This window comes from Hemiscyllium ocellatum, chromosome 28 (genome assembly GCF_020745735.1).
Source record: "Hemiscyllium ocellatum isolate sHemOce1 chromosome 28, sHemOce1.pat.X.cur, whole genome shotgun sequence".
Classification (NCBI taxonomy): Eukaryota; Metazoa; Chordata; class Chondrichthyes; order Orectolobiformes; family Hemiscylliidae; genus Hemiscyllium; species Hemiscyllium ocellatum.
Window position 1 is genome coordinate 21,823,513 of NC_083428.1, and position 22,775 is coordinate 21,846,287.

At 41.0% G+C, this 22,775-nt stretch overlaps 1 protein-coding gene across 5 annotated transcripts in view; it reads left to right on the forward strand.

The window, feature by feature from the left end:
* The window catches only part of LOC132828933 (phospholipid-transporting ATPase IC-like), a 120,048-nt gene that overhangs the window by 27,477 nt on the left and 69,796 nt on the right, over positions 1–22,775 (forward strand). For all 5 annotated transcript variants that reach the window (XM_060846143.1, XM_060846145.1, XM_060846144.1 and 2 more), the window contains exons 5-10: positions 5,626–5,739; positions 13,623–13,721; positions 17,256–17,317; positions 17,876–17,948; positions 18,040–18,110; positions 20,099–20,181. In XM_060846143.1, the coding sequence (XP_060702126.1) occupies positions 5,626–5,739; positions 13,623–13,721; positions 17,256–17,317; positions 17,876–17,948; positions 18,040–18,110; positions 20,099–20,181 (502 nt within the window). The remainder of the gene's footprint in view (positions 1–5,625; positions 5,740–13,622; positions 13,722–17,255; positions 17,318–17,875; positions 17,949–18,039; positions 18,111–20,098; positions 20,182–22,775) is intronic.

Sequence of the window (22,775 nt, forward strand, 5' to 3'; positions counted from 1 at the left end):
GTCCTTGGCAGAGTGGGAGGGGGAGTTGAAATGTTCGGCCATAGGGTGGTGAGGTTGGTTGGTGCTATTGGTGCAGGTGTCCTGGAGATATTCCCTAAAGTGCTCTGCGAGTAGCTGTCCTGTCTCCCCAATGTAGAGGAGAGCGTATCGGGAGCAATGGATACAGTGAATGACATCTGTGGAAGTGCAGGTGAAACTTTGATGGATGTGAAAGGCTCCTTTGGGGCCTTGGACGGAGGCAAGGGAGGAGGTGTGGGCACAGGTTTTGCAATTCCTGCGGTGACAGGGGAAGGTAACAGGAGGGGAGGGTGGGTTGTTGGAGGGCGTAGACCTGACGAGGGAGTTGTGGAGGAACGGTCTTTACGGAATGTGGAAGAGGGTTGGGGAGGGAAATATATCTCTGGTGGTGGGGTTCGCTTGTTGGTGGCAGAAATGGTGGAGGATGCTGTGATGTATACAGAGGTTGGTGGGGTGGAAGGGGTGGGGTGTCCTTGTTGCAGTTGGAGGGGTGGGGTTTGAGGGTAGAGGTGCTGGAAGTGGATGAGATGCACTGGAGGGCATCATTAACCACATAGGAGGGGGAATTGCGGTCTTTAAAAAAGAAAGCCATCTGGTGTGATCTGTAGTGGAACTGGTCCTCCTGGGATCAGATGTGGGGGAGGCATAGGAATTGGAAATAAGGGATAACATTTTTGCAGGAGGCAGGATGGGAGGTGTAATCCAGGTAGATGTGGGAGTTGGTAGGTTTGTAGAAAATATCAGTATTGAATCTGTTACCGTTGATGGAGATGGAGAGGTCCAGGAAGGGAAGGAAGGTGTTAGAGATAGTCCAGGTGAATTTAAGGTCTGGTGGAATGTGTTGGTTAAGTTGATGAACTGTTCAAGCTTCTCGTGGGAGCATGAAGTGGCACCGATGCAGTCATCAATGTAACGGTGAAAGAGGTGGGGAGTGGTGCTAATGTAACTGCAGAAGATAGACTGTTCCACCTAGCCGAGTAAGAGACAGGCATAGCTGGGACCCATGCGGGTGCCCATGGCTACCCCTTTCGTCTGGAGGAAGTGGGACGATTCGAATGAGAAATTGTTGAGGGTGAGGACCAGTTCAGCCAAACGAATTAGAGTGTCAACGGGGACGTCAGGTGACTTTCCACTCTCCCAGTTTATGCATTCAAAGGAGTTTTGTCTGCCATTTCCACTACCTTCCATTAAATACATCTTTCCCTCCTCTCACTTGTCAGTATTCTTCAGGGACCATTTCTTCTGTGACACCTTGGTCCGCTCTTGTGTCACTCCTAACACTTTCTCAACTTCCCCATGGTACTTTCCCATGTAGTTGCATTTCCCATGCAACTTGCATTTTTATTTCTTTTGTCCTCTGTCCAAAACCTCAAGCTCACCTTCCAGGTAAATTAACAAATTACTCATACTTCTTTCAATCTAGTACCTGTGTTTTTGTTTTTGCTGCTGTTTACCTATTGTTTACTTATCTATGCTATTGAACTATGTGATCTGCCTGTATTGCTTGCAAGACAAAGCCCTTCACTGTGCCTTGGTACACGTGACAATAAGTTGAATTCAGTTCAGTATGTTGTATTCACTGCTCACAGTGCAGTCTCCTTTACCTTGGTGCATTGTGGCACACCTCTCCTCTATCTGTAAAAATGACTCTGACCTTCCAGTTACTTGCCAGTCCAATTTGCATCTTGCTCTCATGTTAATATTTTTGTCCTAGGCCTATTGTTGTTTTGTTCCAGTGAAACCCAATGCAAATTTGAGAAACAGCTGCTCATTTTCTGTCTAAGCACTATACTGCCTTCAGAACTCCAATATTGAGTTCAACAACTTCAGATAATGTACACTGTCTTCCATTTTCATTACACTCCCTCCCTCCCAGTATCTTTAATGCATGGAGTTGCTCTCAGCAAAGCCAACCTACTTTTGAATATTCACACCTATCATCAACACCATTTTTGCATCTAGATCTTTCCTTTATGACCATTAGCAATGCTTTTCGTCTTTTATTCTGGGCATCCTCAATATCAGTTCCACTTGCTCTTCTATCCGCTTTGTCAATAACTTTCCAGCCGCCTTCTGTTTAGAACAGCTGGTGCTAGACCTGCTGAGCTTCTCCATTACTTTCAGTTTTTATTATGATGTGGAGGTGCTGGTGTTGGACTGAGGTGGACAAAGTTAAAAATCACACAGCATCAGGCTTTAGTCTAGCTACCTGATGAAGGAGCAGTGCGCTGAAAGCTTGTACTTCCAAATAAACCTGTTGGACTATAACCTGGTGTTGTGTGATTTTTAACTTAGGTTTTATTATAGTAGATGTCTGGAATACTCATTGGGTTAGCTGTAGACCAGAGGCTTCACTTGCCTGTACGACCATGTACATTTGCTACTTCTGTAGTTCAAATGTGACTCAAATCAAGAAGCCTGATAATAGTGCAAGTCCTCATTTATCCTGATAGCAGAATTTTGGATCTATTAAAGTAAGTGCCAAGAATGGATGCACAAAGTGTAACATGAAATTGCATAGAATCTTTCAATAAGATATTTATTAACCTAATAGCTTCATACAGGACAACGATGTGAAATTACTTGTTTGCAAGATTAGGGCTTCCAGTTCAAACACATTGTTTATGACCTAATGTATTGGTGAGCAGAATCAATGGGAAAGTTACCTGGTTCACATTTCTAGTCACTAACCTCTGCAGTTACCCTCCGTGATTCTGGATGTTTTCCTGGATCATATTTCAAGTGGAGAATTAAAGAGCACAGAATGACGTGATACAGTCGGGCTGCAGAAAAACTCCGCCTGGAGCTTTATTTACATTGTTGTTAAAATCCCCTTACACAGATTAGCTCCAAATTACCTACCACTTATAGTTGCTCGTTGATGAATTGTTGAACCCAAGTTTATTTGTAATTGGCTTAGTGCGCAGTAATGAATGCTAGACTCCACCATCCCACTTGTTCAACTGAACTGCAGTTCCACAGACACTGGGAATTCTCGGAACAAAGATTCATTCTTGGTGTGAGCTGGAACAAAGTCAGCAGGGGCCGTTCACACCTAACCCCGACACCTAATATTTATGCTTTTGCACATCGCTGACTGTTCGGTCACCTCAGTACCACAATACTGGAGTGGAAGGAAACCATTCTTGATCTCTTGTATATTGCAAAAGCAGTCACTGGATAGAGAAGAGGAGGGACTGTCCTGTATATTTGCTTTTCTTCTGTTCTCCCTGACCTCAAAGAGAATTGTCACATATGCACTGCCTGACAGTGATTGGCTAATTTAGAACAGATTTGGGAGTGAATCTAGGATTCTCCTTGCTTATGATCCAACATATGTCAGTGAACACATTAACCCAAGGACAAGTTCCACATAGGAGGTTAGTGAGTAAGGTTAGGGCGCATGGTTTTGGGGGCAAAGTACTAGGCTGGATTGAAAATTGGTTGGCTGATAGGAAACAAAGGGTAGTGATAAACGGCTCCATTTTGGAATGGCAGGCAGTGACCAGTGGGGTACCGCAGGGATCCGTGCTGGGACCGCAGCTTTTCACAATATATGTTAATGATATAGAAGATGGTATCAGCAATAACATTAGCAAATTTGTGATGATACAAAGCTGGGTGGCAGGGTGAAATGTGATGAGGATGTTAGAGATTACAGGGTGACCTGGACAAGTTAGGTGAGTGGACAGATGCATGGCAGATGCAGTTTAATGTGGACAAATGTATGGTTATCCACTTTGGTGGCAAGAACAGGAAGGCAGATTACTACCTCAATGGAATTAATTTAGGTAAAGGGGCAGTACAGAGAGATCTGGGTGTTCTTGTACACCAGTCAATGAAGGTAAGCATGCAGGTACAGCAGGTAGTGAGGAAGGCTGATAGCATGCTGGCCTTCATAACAAGAGGGATTGAGTATAGAAGCAAAGAGGTGTTTCTGCAGCTGTACAGGGCCCTGGTGAGACCACACCTGGAGTACTGTGTGCAGTTCTGGTCTCCAAATTTGAGGAAAGACATTCTGGCTATTGAGGGAGTGCAGCGTACGTTCATGAGGTCAATTCCTGGAATGGAGGGATTACATTACACTGAAAGACTGAAGCGACTGAGCTTGTATACCCTTGAGTTTAGAAGTCTGAGAGGGGATATGATTGAGACATATAAGATTATGAAAGGATTGGACACTCTGGCAGCAGGAAACATGTTTCCGCTGATGGGTGAGTGCTGAACCAGAGGACACAGCTTAAAAATACGGGGTAGACCATTTAGGACAGAGATGAGGAGAAACTTTTTCACCCAGAGAGTGGTGGCTGTGTGGAATGCTCTGTCCCAGAGGGCAGTGGAGGCCCAGTCTCTGGATTCATTTAAGAAAGAGTTGGATAGAGTTCTCAAAGATAGTAGAATCAAGGGTTATGGAGATAAGGCAGGAAGCGGATACTGATTAGGAATGATCAGCCATGATCATATTGAATGGCGGTGCAGGCTCGAAGGGCTGAATGGCCTACTCCTGCACCTATTGTCTATTGTCTATAAATTGGAGGAGCTGAGACCTCATTAAAATGGTATTCCTAATTTATTTATCGAATTACTCATACCAAATACAGTGAGACTCAAATGTTGAGTTCACTGGTAAGGTTGCAGGAGAAAAGAGTGATAACATTCTGGAATCTTTTTTGAATAAAGCTGATAGGTCCTCATTGAGAGAGTGACATAGATTACACTTGTGGAGAAGTTTCCAGCTCAAACTATTTCACACTGTCTCCTGTTACAAAGGCATTCCTGACTCAACCAGGATAATATAGGCACTATTTCATGCAAATGATGTTGCCCAGCTAGACAGCCAACAAAGAGCCTCTGTTGCCTTTTGCTTTTGGGAGGTCCATCAAATGAAATGCCACTGAGGATTAGGATCTCAAGGGCAGAAGTCCTACCTGTGAAGGGGTGTTGGCCAATCAGAAATGGCACCCCCCCCGCCGCCCCCCAACTAAAACTGCCACTGGAGAGGACTCTGCACGAAGGAGCTAACCATTTTGAGCCTTCCCAACAAGCTCAGATGGAGAGTAAGCATAAACGACAGAGAAAGCATGAGAAAACTGACCATCCCATCCCCCATCAGCTTCAGCAACCACCATTGGCTCCATCTATGGTAGAGTTATTGGATCCAGGAAGGACTGTTCAGTCACCTCAATACCACAATACTGGAGTGGAAGGAAACCATCCTCAATCTTAAGGGACTGCCTAAGAAGAAGGGGGAATGCGGCTGGGTGACAGGGAGGGTTATATTTTCAATGACTCAATTTTTAAAGTTATTTTCTTTTTATTTTGGTTACTAATTGTAATACAGTTGTTGAGTGGCAAGTTCATTAATTCTGAAAGATTGTAAAGAAACAACGATTATGGAAAAGCTTAATTCCTCAAGAACTACATAATCGCTGCTGGAGTATTACTCAGACTAACACTAGGTTCTGAACATTAGCTGGAAAATAGCAGGAAAATAAGTGCTTTTCTTCAATTAAGGATCAATGAACTTCTGTGTACATTATAAAAATACATACTGAACATCTATTACAATCAACTTGTAATTGTCATTGTGATGTCTCTTTATTTCAGGGCAATGAAATTAAGACTTCAAAGTACAATGTTGTTACCTTTCTACCTCGCAACCTGTTTGAACAGTTCCAGCGAGTTGCTAATTTCTACTACTTGCTTATTGTTATTCTCCAGGTAAGAACAGTTGAATGATCTCTCTATACCTTGGACTTTTGACAACATTTCAAAGAGATACTAAATAAAACAATAAAGGAAATGTAATCCTTGTGTGAGTTCTATACTCTGGAATATACTTCCATAAAGCAAATTTATTCATAGGTTAAGAATGGAGGATAGTAAACATTGAGTACTGAAGTGGGTAGAAGTCATTGCTGATGAGTGTCAGAGGGAAAAGCCAATTCTAAAGTTTTGTTCACAAGTCATGATGTGGAGGTGCTGGTGTTGGACTGGGTTGGACAAGGTCAAAAATCACTCGACACCAGGTTATAGTCTAATGGGTTCATTTGAAAACACTAGCTTTTAGAGTGCTGCTCCCTCATCAGGTGTTAGTGAGAGGGGAAGACCTTAGACACAAGGTATTCCTCATTTCACTAACACCTAATGAAGGAGCAGCACTTCGAAAGCTAGTGTTTTCAAATAAACCCATTGTTCACAAGTGAAATAGGATGAATATTGTATTGGCTCAGTCTTACCAGTTCATTGGTTGTGGATTGGGAAACAAGAAGGCTGGCAAAATGGCACAGGTTGGATGATGTTTGATGTCTTCTTGCTGCCATGCTATCTCCTATCAACAGGAAAGGTGGCCATCCCTCCCAGAATCTAATTGAGGATCTTGCATAATGAAGGTAGAGCCTCTTCCAACCTCTGTTAACGGTCTGTCTCTGCCATTTGAGACCATTCAGAGAGGGAGTGGAGGTCTCCTCTTTTTTCACACATTTTAGTTCATAGAGGAGCCCTTGATAGCAATCTCAGTTTAATCATTAGCAAAGCCATTAGCAATTCAAAATTCAGGAAAATGCAGCAATGTTGACTTTGACATATGTAAGTAAGGCTGATAGAGTTTCAGTCCATAGATTGGTGGAGAGCGAAATGCAGGATCGGTGTTTGTAAGCCACACTTTATTCTTCCATGGGATGTGGGCATCGCTGGGCATTTGTTGCCCATCCCTAGTTACCCTTGAGCACAGTGGCTTATTCGAGTCAACCACTTTGCTGCAGGCCTGGAGTCATATGTGGGTTTCGTGAACCAGAATTTTAAAAATAATAATCAATGATAATTTTATGATCACTATTAGCGAGTCTAGCTTTCTATGCAGCACCTTGCTATCATAGCGAGATTTGAACCTGTGTTTCTCGAGCAGCAGTCTATTCCTCTGATTTATTTCTACAGTGATGTTGCTGATGTGCCACTATTTCAATCAAATGAGTTCAACCTCCTCCTATCCCAGCTGGATTGTGCCAGTGATTAGCTGCTGGAGTACAATCATGTGAATCCAGTGGGAGGCAGCCTTGGGAGAGTAGACTTGCAATCAACTTGCAACTGGGAGGATAACAGTCATTACAACAGTTTTTTGTGGAAATGACTTCTCTGGGAAATCCGAGATTAGATTTCCAAAACAAATGGGCGGCGCGGTGGCACAGTGGTTAGCACTGCTGCCTCACAGCGCCTGAGACCCGGGTTCAATTCCCGACTCAGGCGACTGACTGTGTGGAGTTTGCACGTTCTCCCCGTGTCAGCGTGGGTTTCCTCCGGGTGCTCCGGTATCCTCCCACAGTCCAAACATGTGCGGGTCAGGTGAATTGGCCATGCTAAATTGCCCGTAGTGTTAGGTAAGGGGTAAATGTAGGGGTATGGGTGGGTTTCGCTTCGGCGGGTCGGTGTGGACTTGTTGGGCCGAAGGGCCTGTTTCCACACTGTAAGTCTAATCTAAAAAAAACAGCTGAACTGCCTTGTTAGGGCAATAGCATTTTGCAGAACTTTTGTGACTCATTGCTCACTAACATCTGTGTTGGATGCTGAAAAATTCATGAGATTTGTCTTGGTTGTGTCTGCAGTTTAATGTTCAGCCAACTACAAATTGCCCATTAATTTATGTTTACCTCATATTATTTCTGGACATTAGAATACCAAAATAGATATTGTTGGTTGTTTGCTGACATTGTATGGTAAATGTTTTTCGTGGATGAAACCTGTGAAACCTTGTGGCTTTATTCTTTTAATAACTAATTTATATTTCAAATTCCATCTACCTGAAACAACCAGTTAATTTTCCCTAACTGTATTGTAACTAATTTGGAAGTCTTTTAGCAAGTGAAACCAAATTTGGGGTTTTGGCCTAGGATTACTATAATGGCCATAAGACATAGGACATAGGACATCACAAGGGGGCTCCACAGTCAGTGATATAGTTCTGAAGAGTAGAAAACTTGACACCCAATTTGTGCTGAGAAAACTCTCACAAAAAGAAGTGCTATGATGACCAATCTGTGTAAAGTTGACTGAGGGATAAATATTGGCCAGGATATTGGTAATAACTGCCTGGCAATGGATTAATTTATCTCTACCCACAAAATCAGACTGGACCTCTTTAACATCTCATCGAAAAACACTATCTCCCTCAGTACTGTACTCAGTGTCAGTCTTGTTTTTGTGCTCAAGGCCTTGGTATTTGTTTCTCCTGTACTTTTTATAAAAGGTGTCCACATTAGTTTGATCCTGGTTTTCCACATTTATTTGTGTTAAATTATAGGCAGTTAATTGATTCCACATTTTATCCCTTTTTCTGAAGAGATCTGCCTGGATTTTTCTTCATGCTTTACCTGATCTAATACTGTAACTGTCAAAACATAAGAAATAAGATCAGCAGTAGACCATTGAGCCCCTTCAAGCCTGTTGCACCATTCAATGAGGTCATGGCTGACTTTCTACTTCAACACCATTTTCCTGCAATATCCTAGTGTCCCTTGATATTTTTAATACGTAGAAATCTATCAGTCTCAGTTTTGAACATGCTCAACAACAGTGCCTCCACAGCCCACTGGAATAGAGAATTCCAAAGATTCACTGTCTTTTGATTTAAGAAATCCCTCATGATCTCAGTTCTAACTGGCCTGCCACTTACTCAGAGGCTGTGCCTTCTGGTTCTAGATTCTTCTGCTTGGGGAAACATCTTATCCATATCTAACCTGTTATGTCCTGTAAGAATTTTGTATGTTTCAATAAAATCATCTCTCATTCTTCTAAACTCCAGAGAATATAGGCCTGATCTATTTAATCTTTCCTCAAAGGACAACCCCTTTAACCTAAGATTAGCTTGAACCTTTCCTCCGTGGCTGGTTTATCTTTCCATTGGTAAGGAGACCAAAACTGCACACAGTACTCCAGAAGTGGTCTCACCATGGCTTTATATAATTGCAATAAAATATATTTATTCCTATACTCAAATTCTGTTATAATAAACACCAAAATACCATTGGCTGTGTTAATTGCTTGCTGTTAACTTTCAATGCTCATCATCAAGAATATTCAAGTACCTTTAAAGTTCAACATTTTCCCGTCTCTCAGCATTTCAGAAATACTGTTTTTCTTACCAAGTTGGGCAACCTCAAACTTTGTCTTCCAACTATCAGTTCTTTTGCTTACTTACTTCGTCTTTCAGGATCCCATTGATGCAACTCACAACTCACACTTCCACCTAGTTTTGTGTCATCTGCAAACTTGGAAATATTTAATTTTATTATCAGACCAAATTCCCCAGTATAGATTATCAACAGCTGGGGCTTGTGCTGCTACCTCGTGGTACTCCACTAGTGACAATCCTGCCAGCCTGAAAATGAGCCATTTATTTCTATCCTCTATTCCTGACTATTAACCAATTGTTGTGGGTGAATTACCATAAGCTATCTTTAATTTAATAACTTTATTAAGAATCTCACAGACAATCAAACAATGAAACAATTATTTAAACTTTATTTTATGTAGCACCCAAAATAAGACCCCACAAGTAAGCAAGTTAAGCCTCACAACACAACTTGGCTCTTACCCAATTAATGGTGGAATTTAGCTACAATTCCAACCAACAGTGTCTGGAAGTTTGATCCATGTGTAGTGTTGATCTCTGGAGTTCTGCTCCCAAGGAATCCTGAAGTTGAATTCTTACAAAATTTTCTTCTTTCAAGCTTGTGGTGTGACATTATTGATGATCATTTAGATTCTTTCATCCGTAATGTTGATTATTCCTCTGGAATCATTAAGTCTGTAGTTTGCCTTCTGATCCGAAGTAGCTTCCATGTTCCTTGTTACATTTGGTATTCATTGTCGGTTTGAAGACACAACATCCCTGCAATTAACTGTTTAAATTCTTCTACAGGGCAATCATTTCTCCTTTCGGCACAAGGCAGCCATTTATCAAACAGTTTTATTTATGTAGCTTTGACTTTTTTTCCCAAGCATGGCTAATTGCTTTCAATTTCTGAATAACAATCTGTCCTTGCTCCTTAAAAGTTTATCACACAGAGAGTTATTGGTCTTCTTTCAATTCACGAACAATTATTAAAGTTTTGAAGTTTACACTATCACACAATTTATACATGTCTCCCAATCCCATGTCCTCTCATTTTATTTAGAATTTCTGGTGTGAGACATTCTCAAAAGCCAGAGTATAATGGTCAACTACAAGAGAGCACAGGTTCAAAGTGAGACAGCAGAAGTTTAGGGGAGAAGTGAGGGGAAAACGCTTCACACAGTGGTGGGTGCCTGGAATACACTGCCAGTGGAGATGGTGGAAGCAGTCACATTAGCGATGTTTAAGGCGGGAATTGATAGACACGTGAATGGGAGGCAAACAAAAAGCTAAAAACCATGTATGGGTGTCAAGTAGCTGGTCTAAATAAGGTTTGGAATCAATGCAGGCTTGGAGGAATGAAGGTGCTGTATTGTATTGTATTATTGTATTGTATATCCAAAAGATTTGTGAAACATGGTTTCCCCTTCGTAAGTCAACATTGACTCTGCCCAATCCCAGAATTTATTTTTGAAGTGTCTTGTAATCAAGTCCTTTATTTTTTTAGAATTTGCTAGACTCCAGAATTTTCCATGTAAATCATGTTCAATTAACAAATCTCCTGTTCGCTATCCCTCCTTCCTTAAATGGAGGGTTTACATCTGCAGGAACCAGTCCCGAGTACAGTACATAGAATTTTTAAAAATTTGTTCATGGGATGAGGGCATCACTGGCTAGGCCAGCATATATCACCCATCCCTAATTCCTCAGAGGGCAGTTAAGAGTCAACCACGTTGCTATGGGTCTCGAGTCACATGTAGGCCAAACCAAGTAAGGATGGCCATTTCCTAAAGGATGTTAGTGAATCAGATAGGCTTTTTTGGGCCAACAATCAATGCCTAAAAAAGCCTATTTGATTCTTTTGATCATCATTAGACTCTTAATTCCAGATTTTTAATTGAATTTAAATTCCACCTGGGTCCCCAGAACATTATCTGTGTCTCTACAGTAACACCACGAGGCCATCACCTCCTCTTACAAGATAAACACCAATTGACTCTACAGCTACTTCTTTCTGGGATCTTGAATTCAGGTCTAAGGGATATATCCACATTAAGTTCAATTTATTTATCCACAACTTTTTTTTTTGAGCGATATAATACATGTTTAGATTAGATTACCTAACAGGCCCTTCGGCCCAATCAGTCCACACCAACCCTCTGAAGGGTAACCCACCCAGACCCATTTCCCTATGGGCAATTTAGCATGGCCAATTCACCTGACCTGCACATATTAACTGTGGGAAGAAACCAGAGCACCCGAAGGAAACCCACGCAGACAGGAGGAGAATGTGTAAACTCCACACAGACAGCTGCCCGAGGCTGGAATCGAACCTGGGAACCTGGTGCTGTGAAGCAGCAGTGCTAACCACTGAGCCACCGTGCCAGTCTTCGTTTATACTAGAAGTTTCATGATTTCTGTGAGGCTTTTATAATTTTCTTTGCTCGGTGCAGAACAACAAATTGTATTTTTTGTCATGTCTCAGCAATTTCCTTATTCCTCATTATGAATTCTCCTGCCTCTGATTGCAACAGGTCTACATTTATTTTTGCTAATCTTTTCTAGCTACTTGTAGAACAATTGGGGAAGGTAGACCACGCCTTCCTTGTCACAGCAGTCCAAGATACAAGATCCATTACAACATACAGCCACTTTGACAGCTAGGGTGCCAAATGTGTAGGGAATGGGATGCCAAATGGATAAGATGCCATGAGGATGGGGTACCAGGGCTTAAGTAGGCATGGGGGCCAGATAAGTGAAAGAGTATTTAGGTTAAATTAGGGTGATGGGAGATATCAAGTTTGGCAGGGGACAGGAGATGTATCGGATCCAGGAGTTTGATGGAGGACGTAGAGGCATTCAGGTGTGCAGCAATGAATGGGATGTTTGAGTCCCAGGGTGGAGGCGATGGTGGGGTTGAGGTCTAGGGGGTGTTCAGCTCTAGTGGAGATATAATTAGGGTGTGTTAATTGAACAGCTACTTGGGAGTTACACTAATAGGGCAAAAGTGAGGACTGCAGATGCTGGAAACCAGAGTAGAGATCAGAGTAGTGCTGGAAAAGCACAGCAGATCAAGCAGCATCTGAGGAGCAGAAAAATTGATGTTTCGGGCATAAGCCTGATGAAGGGCTTTTGCCTGAAACGTCGATTTTCCTGCTCCTCGGATGTTGCCTGACCTGCTGTGCCTTTCCAGCACCACTCTGACCTCTACTAGGGATTTAATAACCTAACTTTTCCTGAGTAACTATTTATTTAACTGCACCAGAACTCTCCCAATTCTCCAATTGAAATGATTGAATTCAGAAGGTTCAAAGCATTGAGGAATTGCCCAGTGGAATCCTCAATTTCTCAGGCACTTCCCTCAGAGTCTGCTGCCCATGGAGATTCTGCATGGGCCCCATGCCCAACTTCCAACTAAACTTCAGAAACAATTCTCTGGATATCATAAAATCCAGGCTTTTATTATAATGCAATTGTCAGAGGTAAGCACAAATCAATGAAAGTGTGTAGGCTAAGTTGTAATTTTGTAAGGTTTCCATGACTTGCTTATCATATGGAAATTGTACTCTTTTTCATTTCTGAAAGAGGCCACAATATTTTCTGCTGTACATCCTGCAGAGAATGAACTATGTGGCAGTGAAAAAATGTATTATAATTATTCCTGATGCCTAAGAATTTTTTAGATTAGACTTACAGTGTGGAAACAGGCCCTTTAGCCCAACAAGTCCACACCGACCCGCCGAAGCGCAACCCACCCATACATTTACCCCTTACCTAACACTACGGGCAATTTAGCATGTCCAATTCACCTGACCTGCACATCTTTGGACTGTGGGAGGAAACCGGAGCACCCGGAGGAAACCCACGCAGACACGGGGAGAATGTACAAACTCCACACAGTCAGTCGCCTGAGTCGGGAATTGAACCCGGGTCTACAGGCGCTGTGAGGCAGCAGTGCTAACCACTGTGCCACCGTGCCGCCCCTTTTGCTCCCTAGTTCAGTCTTGCTATATCAAGCCTAGAATAAAGTGGTAACATAATGGTAATGTTAGCAGACTAACGTTAGAAGAATTTTCCTGATGAAGAGCTTATGCTCGAAACATCGACTCTTCTGCTTCTCAGATGCTACCTGACTGGCTGTGCTTTTCCACCACCTCCCCTTTTGACTCTGATTTCCATCATCTGCAGTCCTCATTTTCTCCTAATAATCTAGAAGCCCATGTTTTGATAAAAAAAAAGTTCACATCCTGCCACTGGTGCTGATGAAATTTAGCTTCATGTAATAAATCTAAAATTGAATGCCTGTCTCAGAAATGGTGAAATGAAGCTACTATCAATTATTGTCAAAATCTATTTGTTTCATAAGGCCCATATCACATAGAAGAATAAGAACAAAGGAAAAGAGAGTAATTGGAACCTGAGAAGTTTTATCAGGTTCTGTTGCCAGATTTGGAAATACTGTCAGTTTCAATTGAATGTGCTTTCTACTGTTTAGGCTGTACCTGCTATTACTACTCTGCCTTGGTACACAACAATGATTCCACTCACGTTCGTTTTAGGAATAACAGCCGTTAAAGATCTCATTGATGATATTGTGAGTACTTCCCCACCTGATATTAGCTAACCACTTTAATTTTAATTTGTATAGAGGCTTGACTGTCGTAAAATGTTTCAAACTGGCTTCACAGGGGCTCTTAAACAATAAGTGATACTGAGACAACAAGAGAAACTTTAAGACAAGTGACCAAATACTTGGTCAAAATGATAGATTTTAAGCCAACATGCATTGATACGGATAAAAAGCAAAGCTAATATAAGCATTAACCAAATTATGTGTTCATAAGCTTAAAAGATTTGTTTCTCAATCTTGGTTCATTGATAAGCTTCACCAATCTAGGTCTAGATTTGCATTGTCCTTGGATAGGAATGAGACTGAAAGCAATGATTATTATAACTTGAACTTATCTATTATACAATACCATCATGCCAAATATTAGGCTATGATTCATTCTTAGTTTTGTGTTAAATAATAAATTACAAACCTATCATTTTGCAGCTATCAGTCCATGCCCGAACCTCTGGTGGAATTTGATGCCCTTTCCCAAAGTGTATTTGGCGACAGGGGTGGTATTTAATTGGATGGGTGGGTGGTGGTAGGGAACCCACCATCTTCGTGTGTTGGCCTTGATTAAGTCTAGGCTTGGAAGGCTTATCAATGGCCTCTTGCTCTGCCACCAACTGAGCTATTGGGTTTGCTTGCAGGTTCCTGCATGGGTGGGTTGAGGGAGGTGCTCATTGGCACATGCCTAGTACTTGATTGATTGATTGACTCAGCCTTGGGAAGGCTAGAATTCATTAAAAACTATCACCTGCCCCTTCCTCCATCCTCATGTCCTCCTCCCCCATGACAGCCACCCTGTGATCCTATCCTATCTTTACTCAGTAATGGTCTGGACCTCTGCTGTGGACACTGCCAGAACAAGTTGCCCAAGGGACCCAATCTGGTGTGTGGATTATTCCTATGGACACACAACTTGGTCAATGATTGCTGTTTGCTGTGGCATTGAGCATGAACCCCACGAGTGTATGAGTCCCAGCATTTTGCAACATGTACATCCTACTCTTCTGAGGCCAGGTTGATGGATTTTAATGTGGGGAAATGATAGGTCACTCACATAGCTCACAAACATTAAAAGACAGAATATTTGTTAAAAGGTGTGAAACTTCTAAATGTTGAGTTCAATTCAGACTTGAATGTACCAATACAATGAATACAAAAAGTTAACACGCAGATACAGCAAGCAATGGGAGATTAGAATTGGTGTTCAAGAAGATAGAATTCCTTTAATAATGGTACAAGGTTTTGATGACACCAAGATTGGAATTCTATGAACAATTTTTGTCTCAATATTTAAGAAAAGACTTAAGGGAAACATTGAAGGAAGATCAGCAAAGGTTCACTTAGATTGGTCCTTGGGATGACAAAGTTATCCGATGATGAGGAGCTGAGTAAACTAGGTCTCTATTGTCTAGACTTTAGAAGGATGAGGAGTGATCTGATTGAAATGCACAAGTTCTGAAGGAGTTTGAAAAGGTAGATACTGAGACTTTGTTTCCCTCCCAGGGAATCTAGAACAAGGGGGAACCAATATCAGGATAAAGGATTTGAGGTGAGAAAAAAAACTTGATAATCCCATGTGTGTGTTTCTCCAGAATTCTTTATCCCAAAAGTGTGTGGATGCACCATCTTTTAATATATTTAACACTGAGACAGATTCTTAATCTCTCAGGAAGTTAGGAATATGGGCAAAGGGTGTGAAAATGAAATTGAAGTCTCACATCAGCAATGATTGCACTGTAGGCTCAACTTGCTGAATGGCTTCCCAAGTAAGGACAGATTAGCAAAAGGACTTACATTTTTGGACCCCTTTAAAACTGGTTCATTTTCCTGGTAGACTGATTTAGTGGGAGAGCCACAATTACTTCCCCACTCAGGCCTATAGTAGAAATAGCAATTGGATCCTGATGACTTCATTGGAACTTGACCTTCTTATTTAAGGACAGATTCGACTGCCTTCTGTCAGGTATCCTTCCCACCCACGCTTCACCATAGATGAAGAATTGCCTGCAATTAATGGCTGTGGAACTCTTTATGAATAGTTCATGCTTTAGAACATTGACAGAGTCCAAAGTGAAAGCATTGTCTGACCAACAATGATTTTGTAACCTATTCAATTAAGCTCTTCACAGGTTAGAATATATTTCAAACCTTCCTGGAAATGTCTGCATGTGCTTTAATGTTTATTAGAGCTATCTCAGGACAGTAGATGGCTTATACAATATTTTATGTCATTGGAATGCCTTCTAGTTATTGCTTAAAGAGGTTAAGACTTGTGATCAGCATCCTGAGTGTAGCCCCTAAAATAAAAAATAAAAAACAGATTTTTGTAATGGAACACCATAATTCAAGAAATGCAGGCATCATTTTTAAATTGACTATTAGAAATGATTTCAAGAAGGAGGAGGATAATATTGACTTATGTAAAATACCTTGGGTATACCATATTCTTGTACTGTGCCTGCTCGGCAAAGAATATATTTGCAACAGTCATACTATAGAACATAGGATTTAAGACACATCAGAAAGCTATTTGGGTCAGGTATTTTGTTAGCTGACTATATCAAAGCCTGAATAATCAGATGCTTCAGCTACCACCTTGGTTCTTTCCCAGCGTCAATTATGTGTCGCTAGAGTTTGGCCCTTGCTGGAGTAATTTCAACATCCACCATAACTCTGTCCCCTCACTGCAGCTCCACCCCCTCACTGCAACTTCATCCCCTAACCATAAGTCTGCCCAGCACAAGCCCATCACCCTGCTACAACTCTGCCCCCTCAGCACAATTCCACTTCCTCACTACAACCCCATCCCCCATCACAACTCAACCCCGTCCCCGCCACAACTCGCCCCTACCACAACTCCACCCCTCATCATAACTCTGCCACCTCATCACAAGTCCACAAGTTCACACTCTCAGCACAAATCCACCCCCATCACAAATCCATCCCCCCCCCAACTACTACTCCTTTCACCACAACTCCACCTCACCACCACAACTCTACCACCTCATCATAATTCTGCCCGCCCACCTTTTCATTCACTTTGAAATCCTTTGGATTAAGTAATTTGAGTTTACTTTAATGTTGACATAGACAATTTCACACAACATAATGTGTTCCCTCCTCCTTTATTGATTCTAGAACCTGAGCTTCTATAATCTCTCTTCATTGCTTATTTCCTTTACACGTGAGATCACTCAGGTTGCATTATATAACGCATATTCGCGTGTCAAGGACAATGTGTCAGTTATAATTACATTTACTGAAATGTATTTGGAATTCACTGGAACTTATAGAAATGTGTTTAAATTAGCTACGCTATTTATTTAACCAACATCAACAATATTTGTAACTTGGCTGGTGTGTGTTTCTGTGTATATTCATTTAACAGATATATAAAACTTCTTTTGCTTTAATTGATCGTTAACAGTTTATTAAATTTGTGATGATTTACAATCAGGTGTCATTGGCAAAAAGACTTGGTTGCTCAACGTTTTGTCTCTGTATTAGGCACGTCACAAGAGCGATAAAGAGATCAACAACAGACCATGCGATGTTCTTGTTGGCAAAAGGTAAGTAACTAAACAACCAGACAGCTGACACAATTGTAGAGAGTATCAGGAGCTAGTGGTCAGTATGGTATTGTGTTTTATGTGGTACTGTATCAACCTTGGCTGAATGTTAACATTCAAACCTTTGGGTCAGGAGGTTGAAGGTTCTAGGTCTTCCTAGGAAAAATAGAGCATATTGTTTAGTTTGACACTTCCTTGTGATACTGAGACTGTATTGCACTGTTGGAGATACTTTTAGCTGAGCAATTACACTGGATACTTGCTTGCTCTCTTGGATGAATGTAAAAGATCCCATGACACCATTTGAAGAAAAGCTGGCAAGTTCTCCTGAAGTTCCTGTCTATGTTAACACAATCAGCAGCATCTGTAAAAATAGGTTATCTGGTTCTTTGATTGTTTTTTGTAGGATTTCATTGTATCCAATTTGGCTGCCAAAGCTGTCTTCATTTCAACAGTGAATATTTTAAAAACTATTTCACCGGTTATGAAACATTTTGGAAGGCCCTAATTTAATGAGAGCCCCTATGTAGATTGAACTTCTTTGTATTTCTTTTGTAGCTTCACAATTGCAAAATGGAAAGAACTCCAAGTAGGTGATGTGGTTTGTCTGAAGAAGGATGAGTTTGTTCCAGTGAGTTGTCTTTGAAAGTAATACACTCTTTATTCTATGGAGGGATAGTACTTAAGTATCTCAACACTATACTTGTTTGTGGTTCTCCTAGGCTGATCTGTTCTTGCTGTCTAGTTCGGAGCCAAATAGCCTGTGTTATGTTGAAACAGCTGAAATCGATGGGTAAGATTTCCATATTTGCTGTTGTTTCTATTTCATTTTCCTGCATGTGTTATGTTCAGGAGTTATGTGACTCTCCCTCCATTTCTGACCATGGTATTGCAAAGGGAAGGTTCCCACTACACATGTAAATCATTAATAACATTATATTGTTTTCAGTTTCTTTATATATTTGTCTCTGGTTTACAATGAATCTGGCGCATTCAGGAACCCATTACCACTTTTGAGAGCCTTAGTTCGAGTTGTGGAGAACCCAGCTGAATATGAATTACACCCTCTTTTCTCAGGGACACAACTTACTTATCGAAGTCATGATTATACTTCAGCCAATATAAGATCAATTTGCTTATCTTTCCCAACCAGCCATTAGTTTTCTTACTGTATTCTGCTGACTATTAGCTCCAAATCTCATTTGCTTCAAACCTGCTTGCTATCTTTTTCTGCCCAACATCATTAGTAATTTCTTTTCCACAATTCTGTTGCCCTTTTATTTATAAAGCTGTTGCCTAATTGTCTCATTTCCTTTTTTTCCACTTCATTTCATGTTTTGGGGTGGCCTCTGCTCTTTGCTGAACTCTTCCATTTCTCAACAACAATACCCGCTGCTTGATGATCACAGAACTTCCCAAAAAAAAATGCATCCGTGATATTCTCTGTTCAATGCATTTAGGGATATGTTTGCTGATTTTGTAGTGTCACTGCAGAACTACTTTGGAAAGGAACATGTCATGAAATCAGGTGCATTGTGGTGTACCAGTGTGATGTGGCTGTTGCCTGGGCAGTGTATTTGTGCCTATTGAGGACATAATAATGTTAGCTCCTGGAATAACATCAGATCTAGATGTGGGAATGTCGTACTGAAATATTCAATACATATTTACTACTGTTCCTTTTGTATATACATATTAGTCATGGATACTTAGATACATGGGTTAATATTAAGCTCTTCAGTTACAAACAGCATATTTCCATCAGCATGTCATGCTTCAAGTGGCCAAATTAAGATCAAGATTGAGACCATTTTACCTTTAGGTCACATACTTTGACATAGTGATGATATTATGATCACGCCTCTTAAAGGTATGCTGCATATTAATCGTGAGACATAACACAATACGCACCAGCATTTTTAATTTACAACACCGTTGGTTGAGTGAACAGTATGTGACTCGGTCATGTGAAGCTCTTTCATTTTGAAGTGTAGAGACATGGGACATACTGTAACAACAGGTCATTTGACTCTTCGAGCCTAATGTAACATTCAATGAGATTGTGGCTGACTGATTGCAGTCTCAATTTCACTTTTCTGTCTGCCCTTTGTAACTCTTGACTCTTTTTTGCCTGTTACAAATTTATCCAACATCATCTTGAACAAGACTAATAGCCTTCTCATCTCTAGCTTAAACCGTGTTCCCTTGTTCTAGTCTTTCTGCCAAAGAGGGAGCATCAGCATCTACCCCATCAAGCATCCTCAGGATCCTCTGTGTTTCAATAAGACAGTGATAGTTCAACAGTAACTGTAGGATTGCTTTCTGCTGATACATTTCAGGTCCAATTTCCCCAGAGTCTCCCATTCTAGGTCCACTCTTTTGACTCAAAAGTTGCTAGTTTTGCTTGGTGCCTTCTTCATTCGTGTCACAGGAATTATTGGTGCAGATAGAATGAGCCATGATCATATTAATAGCAGAGCAACCATGATGGGCTGAATGGCCTACACCTGCTCTATTTTCAATGTTTCTGTGTAATATAACTTGTGCTGAACTGGGAAGTGATCCCGTGATTTCATAATCTGTTTTAGTGAACAATGATGCCATCTCTCCATCTATGTTTATCCTCATTGGTTGAATAAAGATACCATTGTAATTCTTAATGTGATTAAATCTTACCAATGACAGCACCTTTATACTATTACAAGATTTCTGCCAGTTCTTACAGCCCACTGACACAGATCAAATTCAAAGTTTTAAAGCAGGAAACAATTTTGCTTTCAGTGAGACCAACCTGAAATACAGACAAGCACTAAGTGTCACACATGATGAGGTGAACACCGTGGACCAACTAGCACGGTTTGATGGTGAGTATTGACTATAGTTGCAGAACAATTTCTCAAGTTTAAATAATTGAATGACTTTCCAAAAAGCAAATTTTTTGTCCTGTGCAAGAGAAAAGGATTGATGGACATGAGGACATTCTATCATTCTATAATTTCCCATTTTATAATCTCTGATCTTATCTCTGTAAGCATTGCCTTGTGTTCAAATAATAACCACATGCTGATATGGGATATTCACATTCTTCAGTGTAATACCCATGATAATGACTTGATCAATCAAAAATGACTTTCCTGATTTGAATTGGAATGAAAGCTTGGCAGTTAACTGTTCCCTATAGCACTCTCCATGCCAGTGCCTCTATCAATCAGCACCCTGATCTAATGCTGTTGTTCCCTTTGAGATCTGATGTTCTTGCAATTGTGTCCTGATGAGTGCAAGTCAAAAAACTTCAAGAGTCTCATTTGTCAAAATTACTCAAATCTATGTATCATAGCAGAAAACCTAAAGTTCTCTGGTGTTTAAGTATTGAGCCAAAATATTAAGTAGTTTAGAGCTGAATTATAATCCGCAGTGAGCTCTATGAATTTGATTGTCTTGCTGCCGGTACATCAGGCATTCTTTACTGTTGCTCCACTTCATTGACATGCCCACAGGTGCAGATATGGGCAGAGATATGGAGTTAAATCTGGGTAAGTGTAAGGTGCTGTACTTTGGGAGATCAAACATTAAGGGAAAGTATACAGTTAATGGAACACCCCTGAACAGATACAGGTATTGATTAACAGAGGGATCTTGGGGTTCAAGTCCAAAGCTCTCTGAAAGTGGCCATGCAAGTAAATAGGATAGTAAAGAAAGCATATGGCATGCTTGCCTTCATTAGTCAGAGAATTGAGTACAAGAGTCAGGATGTCATGTTGCTGCTTTATAAGACTTCGGTTAGGTCACACTTAGACTGCATTCAATTCGGGTTTCCACATTACAAGAATGATGTGGAGGCTTTGCAGAGGGTGCAGAAGACATTTACCAGGATGCTGCCTGGATTGGAGGGTCTGAGCTTTAAAGAGATGCTAGAGAAACTCAGGTTGAGCTGTGGAGGTTGAGGGTAGACTTGATAGAATGATGTGATGATAGATTTGGTTGATGGTCAGGATCTTTTTCCCAGAATTGAAATGTTTAATACTAGGACACATGCATTTAAGATGAGAGGGAGAAAGTTCAAAGGAGATGTAAGGGGTACGTTTTTACAACTTGGGAGGTCATGTTGTGGCTGTACAGGTCATTGGTTAGGCCACTGTTGGAATATTGCATGCAATTCTGATCTCTTTCCTATTGGAAAGATGTTGTGAAACTTGAAAGGGTGCAGAAAAGATTTACAAGGTTGTTGCCAGGGTTGGAGGATTTGAATTATAAAAAGAGGCTGAACAAACTGGGGCTGTTTTCCCTGGAGAGTTGGAGGCTGAGGGGTGACCTTATAGAGATTTATAAAATCATGAGCGACATGGATAGGATAAATAGACAAAGTCTTTTCTCTGGGATCGGGGAGTCAAGAACTAGAGGGCATAGGTTTAGGGTGAGAGGGTAAAGATATAAAAGAGACCTAAAGGACAACGTTTTCACACAGAGGGTGGTACGTGTATGGGATGAGCTGCCAGAACTCCCTATAGCTCAAATCCTCCAACCCTGGCAACATCCTTATACATCTTCTCTGAACCCTTTCAAGTTTCACAACATCTTTCGATAGGAAGGAGACCAGAATTGCGCGCAATATTCCAACAGGAGACCAGAATTGCACGCAATATTCCTAACCAATGCCCTGTACAGCCGCAACATGACCTCCCAACTCCCATACTCAATACTCTGACCATTAAAGGAAAGCATACCAAATGCATTCTTCACTATCCTGTCTACCTGTGAGTCCACTTTCAAGGAGCTATGAACCTGCACTCCAAGGTTTCTTTGTTGAGCAATACTCCCTGGGACCTTACCATTAAGTGTATAAGTCCAGCTAAGATTTGCTTTCCCAAAATGGAGCACCTCACATTTTTTTCAGTCCTGTTCCTAGCTCATGAAGTTCACGCATATTTTGGAAGTCATACCTCAGTGCAGGAAAACAGATACGTGGATGATATGGGATTATGATCAGAAAACTAGCTGTTTGGCCATGTTATGGAATACTTTGCATGTCCATCAAGTCCTCACGTGGAACTTGAAATATCAGAGAGGAGGGTCTTTGATTATGCAGAAAACATAGAGAAGATGAGTTGTCCAGCTTACAGCAGAGAGAACTATTGCAAAATTTAACAGAAATGACCAAAATCCTGAAGTGTCTTGACAGTGTAAGCGAAGTGTAACCATTAGCTGAAGGATTGTAACCAAGGTGGCATCAATTCAAGATAATAGTCAAAAGAATTAAAAGTGAGATGAGGCCAATATTTTTTATACAGCAACTATGCTGCTCTGAAAGGCAAGGTCTCAACTGGTGACAGAAACAGATTCAGTATCAAGATCTTTTCTGAAAATAACTAAACATTGGAAGGGGAAAATAAATTGTGGGGCTATAGAAGAAAAGTGAAAAGGAACGAGGCCAACCGGATAACCCATTCAAAGAGCCAAC